Source organism: Lepidochelys olivacea (assembly GCF_965140295.1).
Source record: "Lepidochelys olivacea isolate rLepOli2 genome assembly, chromosome: 8".
Lineage (NCBI taxonomy): Eukaryota > Metazoa > Chordata > Testudines > Cheloniidae > Lepidochelys > Lepidochelys olivacea.
This window is the reverse complement of record NC_140418.1, coordinates 50,859,367-50,874,507: the sequence shown is the minus strand read 5'-3', so window position 1 is coordinate 50,874,507 and position 15,141 is coordinate 50,859,367. Positions and strand designations below refer to the sequence as shown.

The window sequence follows — 15,141 nt, the reverse complement described above, 5'->3', positions numbered from 1 at the left end:
TTCTCTGCTCTGTTTGATCAGGAGGTGGGAGTGGGGGAGCTAGGGAGCTCCTTGGATTGTGTTCTAGAAGTGGCAGCTGGTGCTTGTGGCTCTGATGTCTCTGCCATCAGTCTCTTTGTTCGCTGTTGTTCCAGTTGGCTCGCCGAGAAGTCCCGTCAACAAGACCACGCTGACCCTGATCAGCGTCACCAGCTGCGTGATCAGTCTGGTGTGCTCGTCCCACATGAGCTGCCCGCTCATCGTCAAGATCACCCTGCACGTCCCGGAGCACCTCATTGCCGACGGTGAGCACGCCCCCGCCCCCACCTCCGCCCACACAGCTCTGCCCTCTGACCCTCAGGCGGGGGGAGTGGGCCAGGGTAAATGCCAATCTGGCTGGGTATGGAGCTGCCCACCCTTGGCGTCACGACAGGTGGACGGTACATCATGCTGCCGAATGTCATCACGTCAGGACTAGGGTTGCCAACTTTGGTTGGATGAATTCCTGGAGATTTCATCATATTACATAAAGATTAATCTTTAAATTAAAGATTAATTCTTAGAGACTCCATGACAATCCTGGAGGGTTGGTAACCTTCAGGACTCATCGTGAAGCTAATGGCCGAGGAGAGTCTGCTCTTTGGGAACCAGGTCTGAAATCATGGGCCACCACAGGGGGAAGGGCCGGGCCAGGCCAGGGGAGCCCCTGTTCTGGGACATCATCCTCCGAGCACAGAGCTGCGTGTGTGGGGAAGGCTATTCCAGTTATAATTGAAACTGGCCTGTGGGGTGCCTATAACTGGCTTGCAGGAAGCTTGGGTTCTGAAACTAGTTTGCGGGGAGTTCTGTATCGCAGGCTTCCCGACCGGTGTTTCTCTTGCAGGGAGCCGCTTTATCCTGCTGGAGGGCAGCCAGCTGGATGCCAGTGACTGGCTAAACCCTGCCCAGGTCATCCTGTTCTCCCAACAGAACTCCAGCGGGCCCTGGGCACTGGACCTCTGTGCCCGACGGCTTCTTGACCCGTGTGAACACCAGTGTGATCCAGAAACCGGTAGGCAGGGTTGGCGGGGAGGCCAGGGTAACTTCCATCACCAGCAGCACAGGCTCCTGCTCGCTGATCTCTCCGGGTTCAGATGGGCCCCCTGGATTTACCAGCCGGTCCAAAGATTGGCTGCACAGGGGCAGACTCAGTCGTTATAGGCTGGTGGCCTGTGTGATAAGCATCCTGTGCCAGCAACATCATCCATTTAGCCTGTTTGTTTTGTGGCTAACATGTTTGGCACAGACTTGGAGACTTTGCTGGGTCTTGGTGGCCCAGGTCAGAAAAGAGTTCGGTGATTTGCATATTTAAATTAGATCCCTGATTTTCCTTCTCCTCCACCCCCTAACTGATGATTTACTGCAAGGGATCCCTTCTTTCCATCCCCTTCCCCAAAGTGCTTGTGAAGGAGTGGCTGAGATGGCACAGACCCAGGGGTAACTGCAATCTGAGGGAAATCCATGCATTCCCCAGGTGAGTTTTTCATGCCACATAATGGCAGTTGTATGGCTAAAGCCCCATGTAACGCTTTGAAACTCGGAACGCTATTTTCTTGTGCCCCCCCCAGAGAAATATAAGAACTGCAGCACTGATCAGCAGGGTGAGATAAGGATTGAATGGCAACCCTCACTCAGGGGCTATAGCTTGCCCTCGATCCTCCTCCATTTCCTTACACCTATAACTGTAACTTGGCCACCCAGAGCTCTGATCTCAGGATGTCTAAAGGACGGGGAAGAATTTGGGTGTGGACGTGGTGGAAGTGCGGCATAGCTGCAGTGGTCCCACCCGCAAAAATGGCGTGAAATAACCAGCGCGCGTCGTTTACTATCTGCCAGCAGGCACAATGCCATTGCAGGGATACGGAGACACTGACCAAACTACCGCTGCACAGGGGAACCCAGGGCATCTGTGGCTGCCTGTACTGAGACCCGCAGTGTCAAGGTTCCTCCCCCACTCTGAACTCTAGGGTATAGATGTGGGGACCTGCATGAAAACCTCCTAAGCTTACCTTTACCAGCTTAGGTCAAAACTTCCCCAAGGTACAAAATATTCCACCCGTCGTCCTTGGATTGGCCACTACCACCACCAAACTAATACTGGTTACTGGGGAAGAGCTGTTTGGACGCGTCTTTCCCCCCAAAATACTTCCCAAAACCTTACACCCCACTTCCTGGACAAGGTTTGGTAAAAAGCCTCACCAATTTGCCTAGGTGACTACAGACCCAGACCCTTGGATCTTAAGAACAATGAACAATCCTCCCAACACTTGCACCCCCCCCCTTTCCTGGGAAATGTTGGATAAAAAGCCTCACCAATTTGCATAGGTGACCACAGCCCCAAACCCTTGGATCTGAGAACAATGAAAAAGCATTCAGTTTTCTTACAAGAAGACTTTTAATAGAAATAGGAGTAAATAGAAATAAAGAAATCCCCCCTGTAAAATCAGGATGGTAGATATCTTAAAGGGTAATTAGATTCAAAAACATAGAGAACCCCTCTAGGCAAAACCTTAAGTTACAAAAAAGATACACAGACAGAAATAGTTATTCTATTCAGCACAAATCTTTTCTCAGCCATTTAAAGAAATCATAATCTAACACATACCTAGCTAGATTACTTACTAAAAGTTCTAAGACTCCATTCCTGGTCTATCCCCGGCAGAAACCAGCTATCCCCGGCAGAAACCAGCATATAGACAGACACACAGACCCTTTGTTTCTCTCCCTCCTCCCAGCTTTTGAAAGTATCTTGTCTCCTCATTGGTCATTTTGGTCAGGTGCCAGCGAGGTTACCTTTTAGCTTCTTAACCCTTTACAGGTGAAAGGAGCTTTCCCCTGGCCAGGAGGGATTTCAAAGGGGTTTACCCTTCCCTTTATATTTATGACACACAGCATGGAACCAACGTTGTGCTCAGTGCAGATCTCAGAGTCTAATTGTAGAAAGGTAGGGCTGGAAGGGACCTCAGGAGGTCATATAGTCCATACTGCTGGGCTGGACTAAGAATAGGATCATAGGTAGAGAACGCAGTCCCCGAGATAAGGTTACCAAATCTTTAAACTGGATCCAAAGAGGAGCAGGGCCCTGAGCCTGGTTGGGTGCTAGCGGTGAGTGCTTTGTCTGGGCATGAGCTGGAGTTTGCTCCTCTGCCGGGTCGCTGCTCCCTGGCTCCTGACTGTGATCCTGCTGCGGTGGTACTCTTTCCTGCCCCCCTCTCTCTGCATCTGCCAATGGCTACAGCTGGGTTAGGCTGGCATCGCTACATTGCTCTGGGCTATGGACTTTTCACACCTCTGAGTGCCATACGTGTCTTGACCTAAGTTTTTAAGTGTTGCCCAGGCTGTAGGTGCACCAAGGTGTTTATTCTTGCCACTGGTTTTGGGAAAGTGCTCTCCCCTGGTGAGGGACACCTTCATTGCAGTGAAAACATCAATCCCCCTCCCCCCCATCATGTTTTGCCTGCCCGTAATGAGCTTGGGAGTCTGTTGTCGTTACTGAGCATCAGTATTCAGTAGGGTCATTGTCTTTTTTTTTAAATCCTCTGTCTTACTGCACGCTGCGTGGCCCAAGCACGCATACTGCCCCGTGACACTACTCTGTCGGATCTCTGCCCATAAAAAGCTAAGCTCACCTAGCTTTGCAGCTTCCAGCTTTGTCTCGGGAAGCAGGCCTCCCTGCTGTCCCTGCAATTGCCTCTGTTCCTTGCTTTTCCCTCTAGTGAAATGATCAATCCTGGTGGGATTACTGGAATGTATCTCCTTTCCCCTTGTGCCTCGGCTGGCTTCGTTCTCAAACATGGCTTCTCTGCCTTCGTTTTCCCTGTTGGGTGTCATCTGATTTACAGGTCACTGCCTTCCTTTCCTTGTCAGATCGAAATGGAACAGCATTTTACAGCAATTAGAGGCCAAACTCAGATCTCAGGGTCCAGATGTGGGTGTAAATCTGGAGTATCGAGCAGACTTGCTGCAGATTTACACTGGGGTAAATTGAGTGAGTCTAGTTTTTCATCTGTAACGTGAGGTGATCTGCATCTCCTTGGTTACTGAACTGTATGTTTTGGCAGGAATGTTACCATGGGCCAGATCAATGTAAATGGCATTATGCTGACTTCAGCGGCACTGGGCCCATTGGCAGCAGCTGAACGCTTTCCCCTCCTGTTTCCTTCCAGCGTTCATTTTATGTGAGTGTAGTGTGGATATGTAAGCGAGAGGGCACACAGTACTACGATGGAGAGCAGCTGAGCTATCTGCTCGGGGTGTGTTCCAGGATCACTCCATCCAGCCACATCTCTTCCTTCAGTGCGGAGTAGATGTAGTGCTGGGGCAAGCTGCCAAACTGGTTCCCCTGCGGATTTAGCCATGGAACAGATGGGCAGTGGAAGCATTAGTTCTCCAGCACTGTGACTCGCTCCCGGCCAGAGCGGATGGCAGTGCAGCCTCCATGCCTTGGCCTCTCGGAGAGGGGCCCGGGTAGAGCCGGCTGAGCACTGGCATGCTAGGAACTGGATTGTAACCACCAGTTTGTTTCGTGTAGGCAGCTGAAGAGCCATCAGCTAGCGTGGATTTCTGGTGCCTGGTGACCAGGAGTGGGCTTGAATCTGTGGTGTAGAAATGAAGGTCTCCGTTTTCCAGTATCAGTCCCGCCACCTGCAGTGTTGCTCTCTGATCACCTTTGCTACCCACAGCCTGCTTATTAACTCATTCCAAACACCGAACCACATTCTTCTCTCCTGTCCACTTGAGCTGCTGCAGTCAGGAGTATCCGTGGGCAGAATTCACCTTCCTTCTATGAAGATTTTGTCTTACCATGGCACTAGAGGTCCTAACCAAGGTCAGGGCCCCATTGTGCCAGGAGCTGTACAAACACATAATGGGAGCCAGTCCTGACCCCACCAGGCTTACTGTTTAAATAGATCTGAGAAAAGAAGCCTGATCTCCCCATTTCACAGTTTCAAGGTTGCACGGAGAGTCTGCAGCAGAGCCAGTCTCCTGAGTTGCAGTACAGTGTCTCAGCCACGTGATCCTTCCTTTCTGGGCCATAGGACACATTCGGCACTGCTGTCCACCCAGCACCACACCAGCAGGGCTGCACGGGCTTAAGTCATTGCAGAAGCTGGGACAGTCTCTTCCCTCTGGCCAGCATGTACCTACGCACAGTCTGTGTCGTCTTCTGTAATATCCACTTGCTCCCCTGCTGGGAGTCTGTGCTTGCTCCAGAATCAGTGTTCCGTGTGTTCACAGCCATCTGTCACAGCAGATGCAGCCCCTGCATAGGGAGTCATCAGCTTCCTTGGGGTCGGGTCTTAAAAATTCAGCGTTCTTTCACCTGTGTTTTAAAGGCGTGTGGCCCTTTAAGAGCAGGAGGCTGTCCTGACGGACTCTAGTCTTTGGACCGTATGCTGCCCTGCTCTGTCCCCTGTGCAGTCCCACATAGTCCAGTGATGCTGCACGCAGGGTATCCGTTAGCACGAAAGCTGGCTTTTTAAGAGCAGCAGGCTGCAAACAGATTGGGCTAGAGTAACCAGGCAAAATCTTTGCCCCAAGCTGAAAGAAACCTTTTTGGTGAGGTCTCTGCCATTCTGGGTTCTGTCCTGTAAAGGGGATGAAATTCCCACTCGCAGTCAGCCAGCATGAAGCTCATCCACCCCTCAGAGCTTAAGTGGTCTGGTGCATAGATCTTTTCTTGTGTAACCCACTATTTGGTGTGTATGTTCCCTTCTGCACCTGATCCACAGAGAATAGGATCTTCTACAGCTTCTAGCTGCAGTGCTTTTTTTAGCTCATGCTTTAGCTCTGGAGGTCCCTGGTTCAATCCCCAGGTACAACCATGATGGTGGGCATCATGCTGGACTTCTGCAGGAGTGAATTTCACCTAGGAGGTGGAAGTGCTGAAATAGCACGGGATAGAGCCTGTCCTTTTAGGGCTTCTGGTCCGATCAGAGGCAAGAAATACTGGAGAGCGCATGAGCAATATGGAATTTCAAGTCGTCTGCGCTTTGCTTTACTGTGACACCATTCATACGTTTCATTTTTACTTAAAAGCAAAGCCATTCCACAGGGAACAAAATAGTAACATTAAAGTTCAGTATTTAAATGTGTCCGAGTCAGGAAATTCAAATATTAATGGATGTAACTTGGCTTCCTAAAGATAGGTTAGGCAACTATGCCCAGCTCCTCAGAAGTATTTAGGTGCCTAACATCCATGGATTTTGCCTAAATACCTTTTAAAAATCTGGGCTCTAAATAGTAGCTTGTTTTTCAGAGAAACTGAGCAGCCCCAGATCCTCTGGAAGCCAATGGCTGCTACAGAAGCTGAACACCTTTCTAAATCAGCCTGCTTATTTGGGTGCCTAAGTACGGGTTTAGGTGTATAACTTTAGACACCGATGCTTGAAAGTATTGGTCAAATATTCCCACAGCTCCTGTGACACGGGTGCATAGGATATAAGGTGTAATGCACTAGTCTAAACAGTAATCCAAACCATGGTGGGACATATGTTGTTGTAATTTGACCAAGATAATTGTGCACTGGGGATGTTCATTTTGAATTTTCCTGATGCTTGGGTGCTGAAATTCTCCATATTTACATTGTTGCATGACAGTGCACTGAGTTTATAACACATAATAATGATTCTTAGCATTTTTTTTCTTTAAGGCCCTGATCTAGCAAAGCATTTATGCATGTCCTTTGCTTTCAGCACTTAAATATTCCCAGTGAAGCCCTTAAAGTTAAGCATGTGTTTAAGAGCTGTGCTGGACTGGGACCTAAAGCACTTTATAAATATTAACTAACCAAGAGCCAGATTCAGCCTACCCTTACGTGGCTGCACAGTGTGTGTGTGTGTGTGTGAAGGAAGAAAGGAGCGTCCCCCCCCTTGCCCAGCCAATGTAATAAATGGTGTGAATTATACTCACCATACTCAAGGAAATGCAAGGGCTGCTCCCTAATTATGGTCCTGGGGAATGCCCCAAAGAGGCCATCGAGGACAGGGAAGGGGGTGTGCTCTGAACTCTACGCTGAGCATGGGCTGGTTTTGTACAGCCACCAGCTTCCAGCCTTTAGAGCAGGGGTTGGAGGCTGCCGCTGACCGTTGTAGCAAGGTCTGGAGGGAGGAGAAGAGGAGACAGTATTTGGTGTGAGGGCTCACCTCCGCCACTGCCATGGCACCACCTGTAGATCTCCGGGAGGAAGGGAGTTAATGCAGTTACACAATCTGCGCACTTCAGCCTCTGGCACATGGAGGTGGGATTTCCTGATGCAATAACCGTGCCTGTTGTGAGCCCCCCTGGAGCCCACAGACTCCCATTAGCAGGGTTCATTCGGAGCACAGGATCAGACCTTGGTCCATCTTGTCTAGTAGCCTGTCTCCAGCAGTGGCAAGTAGAATTCGTTCTCTCTTATTTTACCTTCCTCCATTCCTAGGTGAGTGCCTTTGCTATGAGGGTTACATGAAGGACCCGGTGCACAAGCATCTCTGCATCCGGAACGAGTGGGGCACGAACCAGGGGTAAGTCTGATGTCCACAAATAGCAAAAAATTCTCCTGACTTTATGAACGTTCCCTGTTGGGGCAACCCCATGGATGGGTGGTTGGTGGGATTGAGCCACATGCGCCTGGATCTAAAAGCAAGAGTCTCTACTTCTTGAGCTAAAGGACCAGCAGGCTTGGGAGCAGTGGTAGATTTGTACGTTGCTTAATGGGATCCGGCCACTAGAGGCAGATAAAGAAACTTATTTGGTTAGCACGTTCCATGGTTACTTTCATTTGGTCCAGACTTTTGGAAAGTGCATTTACAGGTTTACAACCATGAGAAATAGGCAGGATGGGCTTTATAAAGGACAAAACCTACCAGACAAACATGGTGGGTTTTTCTGAGTGAGTCAGACAATTAGCGGACAATGGGAACACAACGGCTGTCGTGTAGAGTATCTGGGGTTCAGCAAAGCATTTGCTACAGTGTCTGTCGCATGACATCTTCCTGGAAGAATGAATGGAAATTAGCCTGGAGGAGAGTAATGTCAAGGTTTGTGTAGTCTGCAGCAAGCTGGATCTAAGCTCTGTTGCAAAGGCCTTGGGGTTCTGGAGTGCAACAGAATAGAAATATTGCAATAGGGTAAATAAAAAAAAGAGAGCGGTTTCGGAGTAACAGCCGTGTTAGTCTGTATTCGCAAAAAGAAAAGGAGAACTTGTGTAGCTCACGAAAGCTTATGCTCAAATAAATTGGTTAGTCTCTAAGGTGCCACAAGTACTCCTTTTTTTAAAAAAAAAAAAAAAGAGGGAGGTTTATATTTAATTAAATATGAAAACGAATAACCCAGTCTGTGTAGAACTCCTGCTGTTCATTTTTGTTTTACATGCAATGGGCCGAATCCTCGGCAGGTGCCTGTTTAGACCAGCTGAAGATCTGGACCAGTGTGTTTCATGCCACCTGTTAATTTTCAGCGTGCCATGGAGCTTTGTGCTGCTGGCGTATAGCTGCACTGTGGAAGTTGTCAGCTGGCTAGGGCACAGCTGGCATCCAGGAAGGGGTGGGAGGCAGTTGGAGGTTGGGAGAGAAGCAGGTTAGCTGGGTATTTTTGCACAAACGATCAGGAGTGAACAATATTGACACTGAAATGATCATTGTTAGGTTTCAGATCAGACAGCCCAGTGAGATTAATAGAATTGGTCAACACCTTTCTAAACCCCATTATCTGCCAACCACATTCTATCGCCCTGCACTCCGCTCACATTTGGAATGTTACACTGGCAAACACTAGTGCTAGAAACATGTTTTATTAAATGAATGCTGAGATTTGGGACAATATCTTTGTGGCAACGGGTTGATTCTCTGGCTGTGAAACTGTGGGACCCTGGAATACTGTCATTGGAACTGAACGCACCTCAAACATAAGGTCAGGGGAACAGCGATGCACAGAATTTGGGAGTGGGGTCCAGTGGCTTATTGCAAGGGTGGTGGTTCTGTCTCGACTTAATTAACATTTTCAATTAACGGTAATAATCAACAACAAATTTGTTCCAAGGACAGCAGTGTGCTTTATACTGTAGCCTCCTATCACCGTGGCAGGCCGGTGAGCATTGCTGTGATCTTGCTCATGAGTTTGGGAACCACTGTTCTCTGCTAAATGGGATGAGAACAGAGCAGCGGGTGAAGGCTCTGCACTGCTAGCTTTGGGCCAAACCCAGAGGGCTGCTGAGCACCCCCAACTCCTCCCTTTGGGGTTTGCCCTGTTGATTAATTAACAGTGGCCGATTCTGCTGGTGGCGCTAATGGTTAATGTGTGTGACTCCATTGCCCTCTAGTGGATGGCGGCAGCCTATGGAGAAGATAGAGGGGTCCTGACTGGAAATTTTCCTTTGAGCTCAAGTGGCCAGTCTCTGTGCTGCTAGAGGTTCCGAGTTCTGTTCCTGCTGCCGCAAAGTTCTAGGGAGCCATGCTGAGTGGCACTGTGATATCCGTGCAGCCCTAGGAGACCATGGGTTTGTTACAGTGTCCTGGCGTAGTTCAGGGTGACTGAAGGAGGCAGCTCTCCAGCATCCCTCTTCACTGCCGTGGCTTCAAGACCATCCTCCCCTCTCTAGTTCAGCACTCTGGAAAAGGGGATGAAAAAGCATTGACAGATGCTACAAAACCAAGAGGTGTTTCTGAACACCAGGGGGAAGAGATAATGAACAGAGAGGGACCCAGAGAGATTAGAATCACGGCTAAGAAATAACATAATGAGATGCACTCTGGGAAAATGCAAGCTAATGAATCTGAGGGAAAATAACTTGCAGTGCAGAGCTGCGTGAAAAAAGTGAACTGGCAACGCTGAAAGCGAGATGGGGCTGATTGCCTGCATTGCATTACATCAGAGTGGCGGGAGCCTGGTTTTCAGAGTTGCTGATGTGGGCATCTCAGAGCAGTGCTGGACAGCAGAATTTCCAGTGTATTATGAGAGCTGCTCAAGTGTGCTGAAAATTGGTCCAATTAGACACCTGATCACTGCATTGTGGGGAAAAGAATGAGACAGACACAGTTTGCTGCAGGTCTTAGTACTTAGCGGCTAAACTGCGAAAGTGTTTTGGTTTTCAGCTAAACAAAAAATCGGGTTTCAATTAAGTCAAAGTTTTCCAAACACGTTCGTTTGTGTCTCAATGTTCAGTGGACCTCCCCTGTCCTCCTCAGTTTTGGAGTCTAAGGTCCAGATCCTCGGCTGGTGTGGATCAGTAATGTAGCTCCATTGCAGCCAAAAAGCTGAAGCTCTGGTCGTGTACGTCTTGGTTCTTTTCTTTCTGTCAAAACAAAATGTTAGGCCTTTAAACAATATGCATTTTAAATTGGCTAAATGCAGATGTATACATCTGGGAGCAAAGAATGTAGACCATACTCACCAGGAACCCTAGGAACCCATAGGGGACTCTATCCTGGGAAGCAGTGACTTTGAAAACCTGTCTTGGTAGATAATCAGCTGATTATCCACCGCGCAGTACAAAGCTGGGGCCAAAAGGGCTAATGCGTTCCTTGGATGCATAAACAGGGGAATCTAGAGTAGGATCACAGAGGTTATTTTACCTCTGTATTTGGCACTGGTGCGAGTGCTGCTGGAGCGCTGACTAGTTCTGGTGTCCACAATTCAAGAAGGACATTGATAAATTAGAGTTTAGAGAAAAGTCAAACATGATTCAGTGGCTGGAAGTTGAAGCTAGACAAATTCAGACTGGAAATAAGGTGTAAATTTTTAATGGTCAGAATAATTAACCATTGGAACAATTTGTCAAGAGTCAGGGTGGATTCTCCATCACTGACAATTGTTAAATCCAGATTGGATGTTTTTTGAAAAACATCTGTTCTAGGCATTATTTGGGGGAAGTTGTCTGGCTAGTGCTATACAGGAGATCAGATCAGATGGTTCCTTCTGGCCTTGAAATCTGTGACTAAAGAGAGCCACCAATGTGTAAGGCCCACCACAAAAACATGTGAGTTGTTGTGGGAGGTATTGCCATTGTGTGGCCTTGTGGAGACAGGGCTGAGCAAGGGGCACAAGTGAAGAAATCTATCCAAAAGAAGCTCAGGTCCCCAAGCAGGTCTAACTGGCTAAATGTTTGTGCTTCCTTCCTCTAGCCTTGGGCGGCCAGATGGATTTTCCGTTAGAGGAGATGAATATGGGACTGGTTTTCAAACTTTTTTCTGGGGACCCAGTTGAAGAAAATTGTTGATGCCTGTGACCTAATGGAGCTGGGAATGAGGGGCTTGGGGTGCAAGAGGGGCTCCGGGTTGGCAGGGGCTCAGGGCTGGGGCAGGCCCAGGGGGTTGGGGTGTGGGAAGGGATCAGGGCTCTGGGAGGGAGTGCAAGCTCTGGAGTGGGGCTGGGGATGAGGCATTTGGGGTGCACAAAGGGGTTCTGGTTTTGGGAGGCGCTCAGGGCTGGGGCAGGGGATTGTGGCAGAGGGTTGGGGTGTGGACTTACTTCTGGCAGCTCCTGGTCAGCAGTGCAGCGAGGGTGCAGAGGCAGGCTTCCTGCCTGTCCTGGTACCACGGACTGTGCTGCGCCCGGAAGCAGCCAGCAGCAGGTCTGGCTCCTAGGTGGAGGCTCCGCATGGCTCTTGCCTGCCGGGAACCAGCCAATGGGAGTGCAGAGCCAGTGCTTGGGGTGGGGGCAGCGCGCGGAGCCCTGTGGTCCCCTGCCTAGAAGATGGACCTATTGCTGGCCACTTCCAGGGCACAGAGCGGTGTTGGAACAGGTAGGCACTAGCCTGCCTTAGCTGGGCAGCACCCCTAACAGGACTTTTAATGTCCCAATTAAGCAGTGCTGACCAGAGCTGTGAGGGTCCTTAGGTGCTGAGCAAGGTGACCCAGTGCCTTACATGCCGTGACCCAATAATGGGTCGTGACCCGAACTTTGAAAAACACTGGAATAGGGGACTTCCAGGTGGGTCATTTTTTCTCCCTGCCCAGTGCTGGTCCTGGTTAAGCCACTGACCGAGCACCTGCACTTCCCGCTCTGGATTCCCCACCTGCCAGACAAGAGTGGTAGCCCTGTGGGATCAACACTCCCTCCTCAGCAGCAGGATGAGCTCTTCCTCCTGTTTTAATAGACAAGAGGGAGTTGCACTTGCCTTCACTGTGTCCCACTATTAGCCATCTCCTCCCCTTGCAGTGGTCGCTCTGGCTATTTTGTTTTCTTGTAATGCCATGCAACTATCTCCAGGGTCATGTCTGTTTGCATTACCTTTCTGCCATTGCTGCTTGTGAATCTCTCCCTCCTCCATACCTGCCCAAATCCTTTTGGCCTTAAAGGATTGCAGATTTGCATGTATTTCCATATATTTGCATAAATAAAGGCACAAACCTTCAGAAGCTGATGCCTTCCCGTTTTCAAGCTATTCTGAAATGCTCCAGCATGGGGAGATAATTACATGGCTTTGTGTGGGGCCCAGAATGCTTGATGGATTCTGCATAGAGATAGGTTAAGTCACCTGGGCCTGATGAAATACATCCTAGAATACTCAAGCAGCTGACTGAGGAGATATCTCATCAATGGCTATTAGCCAGGATGGGTAGGGATGGTGTCCCTAGCCTCTGTTTGCCAGAAGCTGGGAATGGGCAACAGGGGATAGATCACTTGATGATTACCTGTTCTGTTCATTCTCTTTGGGGCACCTGGCATTGGCCACTGTCGGAAGACAGGTTACTAGGCTAGACTTTGGTTTGACTCAGTATGGCCGTTCTTATGTTCTTACCTGAGCCATCAGTGATGATTTTAGAAAAGTCAAGGAAGACAGGAGAGATTCCAGAGGAGTGGAAAAGGGCAAATATAGTGCCAAGCTATAACAAGGGGATTAAGGACAATCCAGGGAATTACAGACCAGTCAGTTTAACGTCAGTACCCAGAAAGATGGCGCAAATACTTAAGCAGTCAATTTGCAAACACCAAAAAGAGAATAGGTTGATAAATAACAGTCAACATGGATTTGGCAAGAAGAAATTGTGTCAAACCAACCTAATAGCTTTCTTTGACAGGGTAAAAAGCTTTGTGGATGGGGGGGAAGTGGTAGATATGATATATCTTAACTTGAGCAAGGCTTTTGGTACTGTCTCACATGACCTTCTCATAAACAAACTAGGGAAATACGACCTAGATGGAGCTACTATGAGGTGGGTGCATAACTGGTTGGAAAACCATTCTCAGAGAGTGGTTATCAAGGGTTCACAGTCAAGCTGGAAAGGCATATCAAGTGGGGTCAGTTCTGGGTCCAGTTCTGTTCAATATCTTCATCAGTGATTTAGATAATGGCATAGAGAGTACACTTATAAAGTTTGCTAATGATACCAAGCTGGGAGGGGTTGCAAGTACTTTGGAGAATAGGATTAAAATTCAAAATGATCTGGACAAACTAGAGAAATGATCTGAGGAAAATAGGATGAAATTCAATAAGGACAAATGCAAAAATACTCCATTTAGGAAGGAACGATCAGTTGCACACATACAAAAGTGGGAAATGACTGCCTGGAAAGGAGTGCTGCAGAAAGGGATCTGGGGGTCATAGTGGATCACAAGTTAAATATGAGTCAACAGTGTAACACTGCTGCAAAAAAAATGCTAACATCATTCTGGGATGTATTAGCAGGAAGGTTGTAAGCAAGAAGTAATTCTTTCACTCTGCTCTGCGCTGATTAGGTGTAAACTGGAGTATTGTGTCTAGGTCTGGTTGCCACATTTCAGGAAAGATGTGGACAAATTGGAGAAAGTACAAAGAAGAGCAACAAAAATGATTAAAGGTCTAGAAAACATGACCTATGAGGAAAGACTGAAAAAACTGGGTTTCTTTAGTCTAGAGACGAGATGACTGAGGAGGGACATAACAGTTTTCAAAAGGTTGTTACAAGTAGGAAGGAGAAAAATTGTTCTCCTTAACCTCTGAGGATAGGACAAGACGCAATGGGCTTAAATTGCAGCAAGGGCAGTTGGACATTAGGAAAATTTCCTAACTGTCAGGATGGCTAAGCATGGAATAAATTGCCTAGGTAGGTTGTGGAATGTCCATCATTGGAGATTTTTAAGAGCAGGTTAGACAAACACCTCTCAGAGATGGTTTAGGTCCGTGGCGGGCAAACTTTTTGGCCTGAGGGCCACATCGGGTTTCCAAAATTGTATGGTTAGGGGAAGCTGTGTCTCCCCAAACAGCCAGGCCTGGCCCAGCCCCTGCCTCCTATCCGATCCCCCGGCTTCTTGCCCCCGGACCCCCCCATCCCTGGCTGCCCCCTGCTGCCCCATCCAACCCCACCCCCATTCCTGACTGGCTCCCCCTCGGGACCCCTGCCCCATCCAACCCCCTGTTCTCCACCCTCTGACCGCCCCGACCCCTATCCACACCCCTTACCACACCCCCGAACTCCCCTGTCCTCTAGCTAACCACCCTTGCCCCCTTGCTGCGCTGCCTGGAGCATCGGTGGCTGGCGGTGCTACAGCTGCGCCGCCCAGAGCACCAGGTCAGGCCGCGGCTCTGCAAGTGCGCTGCCCGGCTGCCCAGAGCCTTGCGCCGGTGGCACGGTGACTTACAACTTAGAATCATAGAATATCAGGGTTGGAAGGGACCCCTGAAGGTCATCTAGTCCAACCCCCTGCTCAAAGCAGGACCAATTCCCAGTTAAATCATCCCAGCCAGGGCTTTGTCAAGCCTGACTGTAAAAACCTCTAAGGAAGGAGATTCTACCACCTCCCTAGGTAACGCATTCCAGTGTTTCACCACCCTCTTAGTGAAAAAGTTTTTCCTAATATCCAATCTAAACCTTCCCCACTGCAACTTGAGACCATTACTCCTCGTTCTGTCATCTGCTACCATTGAGAACAGTCTAGAGCCATCCTCTTTGGAACCCCCTTTCAGGTAGTTGAAAGCAGCTATCAAATCCCCCCTCATTCTTCTCTTCTGCAGGCTAAACAATCCCAGCTCCCTCAGCCTCTCCTCATAACTCATGTGTTCCAGTCCCCTAATCATTTTTGTTGCCCTTCGCTGGACTCTCTCCAATTTATCCACATCCTTCTTGAAGTGTGGGGCCCAAAACTGGACACAGTACTCCAGATGAGGCTTACGTCTTCAGGAGGTGTCTCCTTACACCTTTCTCCAGTTGAGGTCCCTCTCTG

General features: G+C 48.9%; 1 protein-coding gene across 3 annotated transcripts in view; it reads left to right on the top strand.

Annotated features, from left to right (window-relative positions):
• The window catches only part of ASTN1 (astrotactin 1), a 180,341-nt gene that overhangs the window by 91,934 nt on the left and 73,266 nt on the right, over positions 1 to 15,141 (top strand). For all 3 annotated transcript variants that reach the window (XM_084636682.1, XM_084636683.1, XM_084636684.1), the window contains exons 6-8: positions 135 to 284; positions 863 to 1,030; positions 7,439 to 7,523. In XM_084636682.1, coding sequence (XP_084492808.1) covers positions 135 to 284; positions 863 to 1,030; positions 7,439 to 7,523 — 403 coding nt within the window. The remainder of the gene's footprint in view (positions 1 to 134; positions 285 to 862; positions 1,031 to 7,438; positions 7,524 to 15,141) is intronic.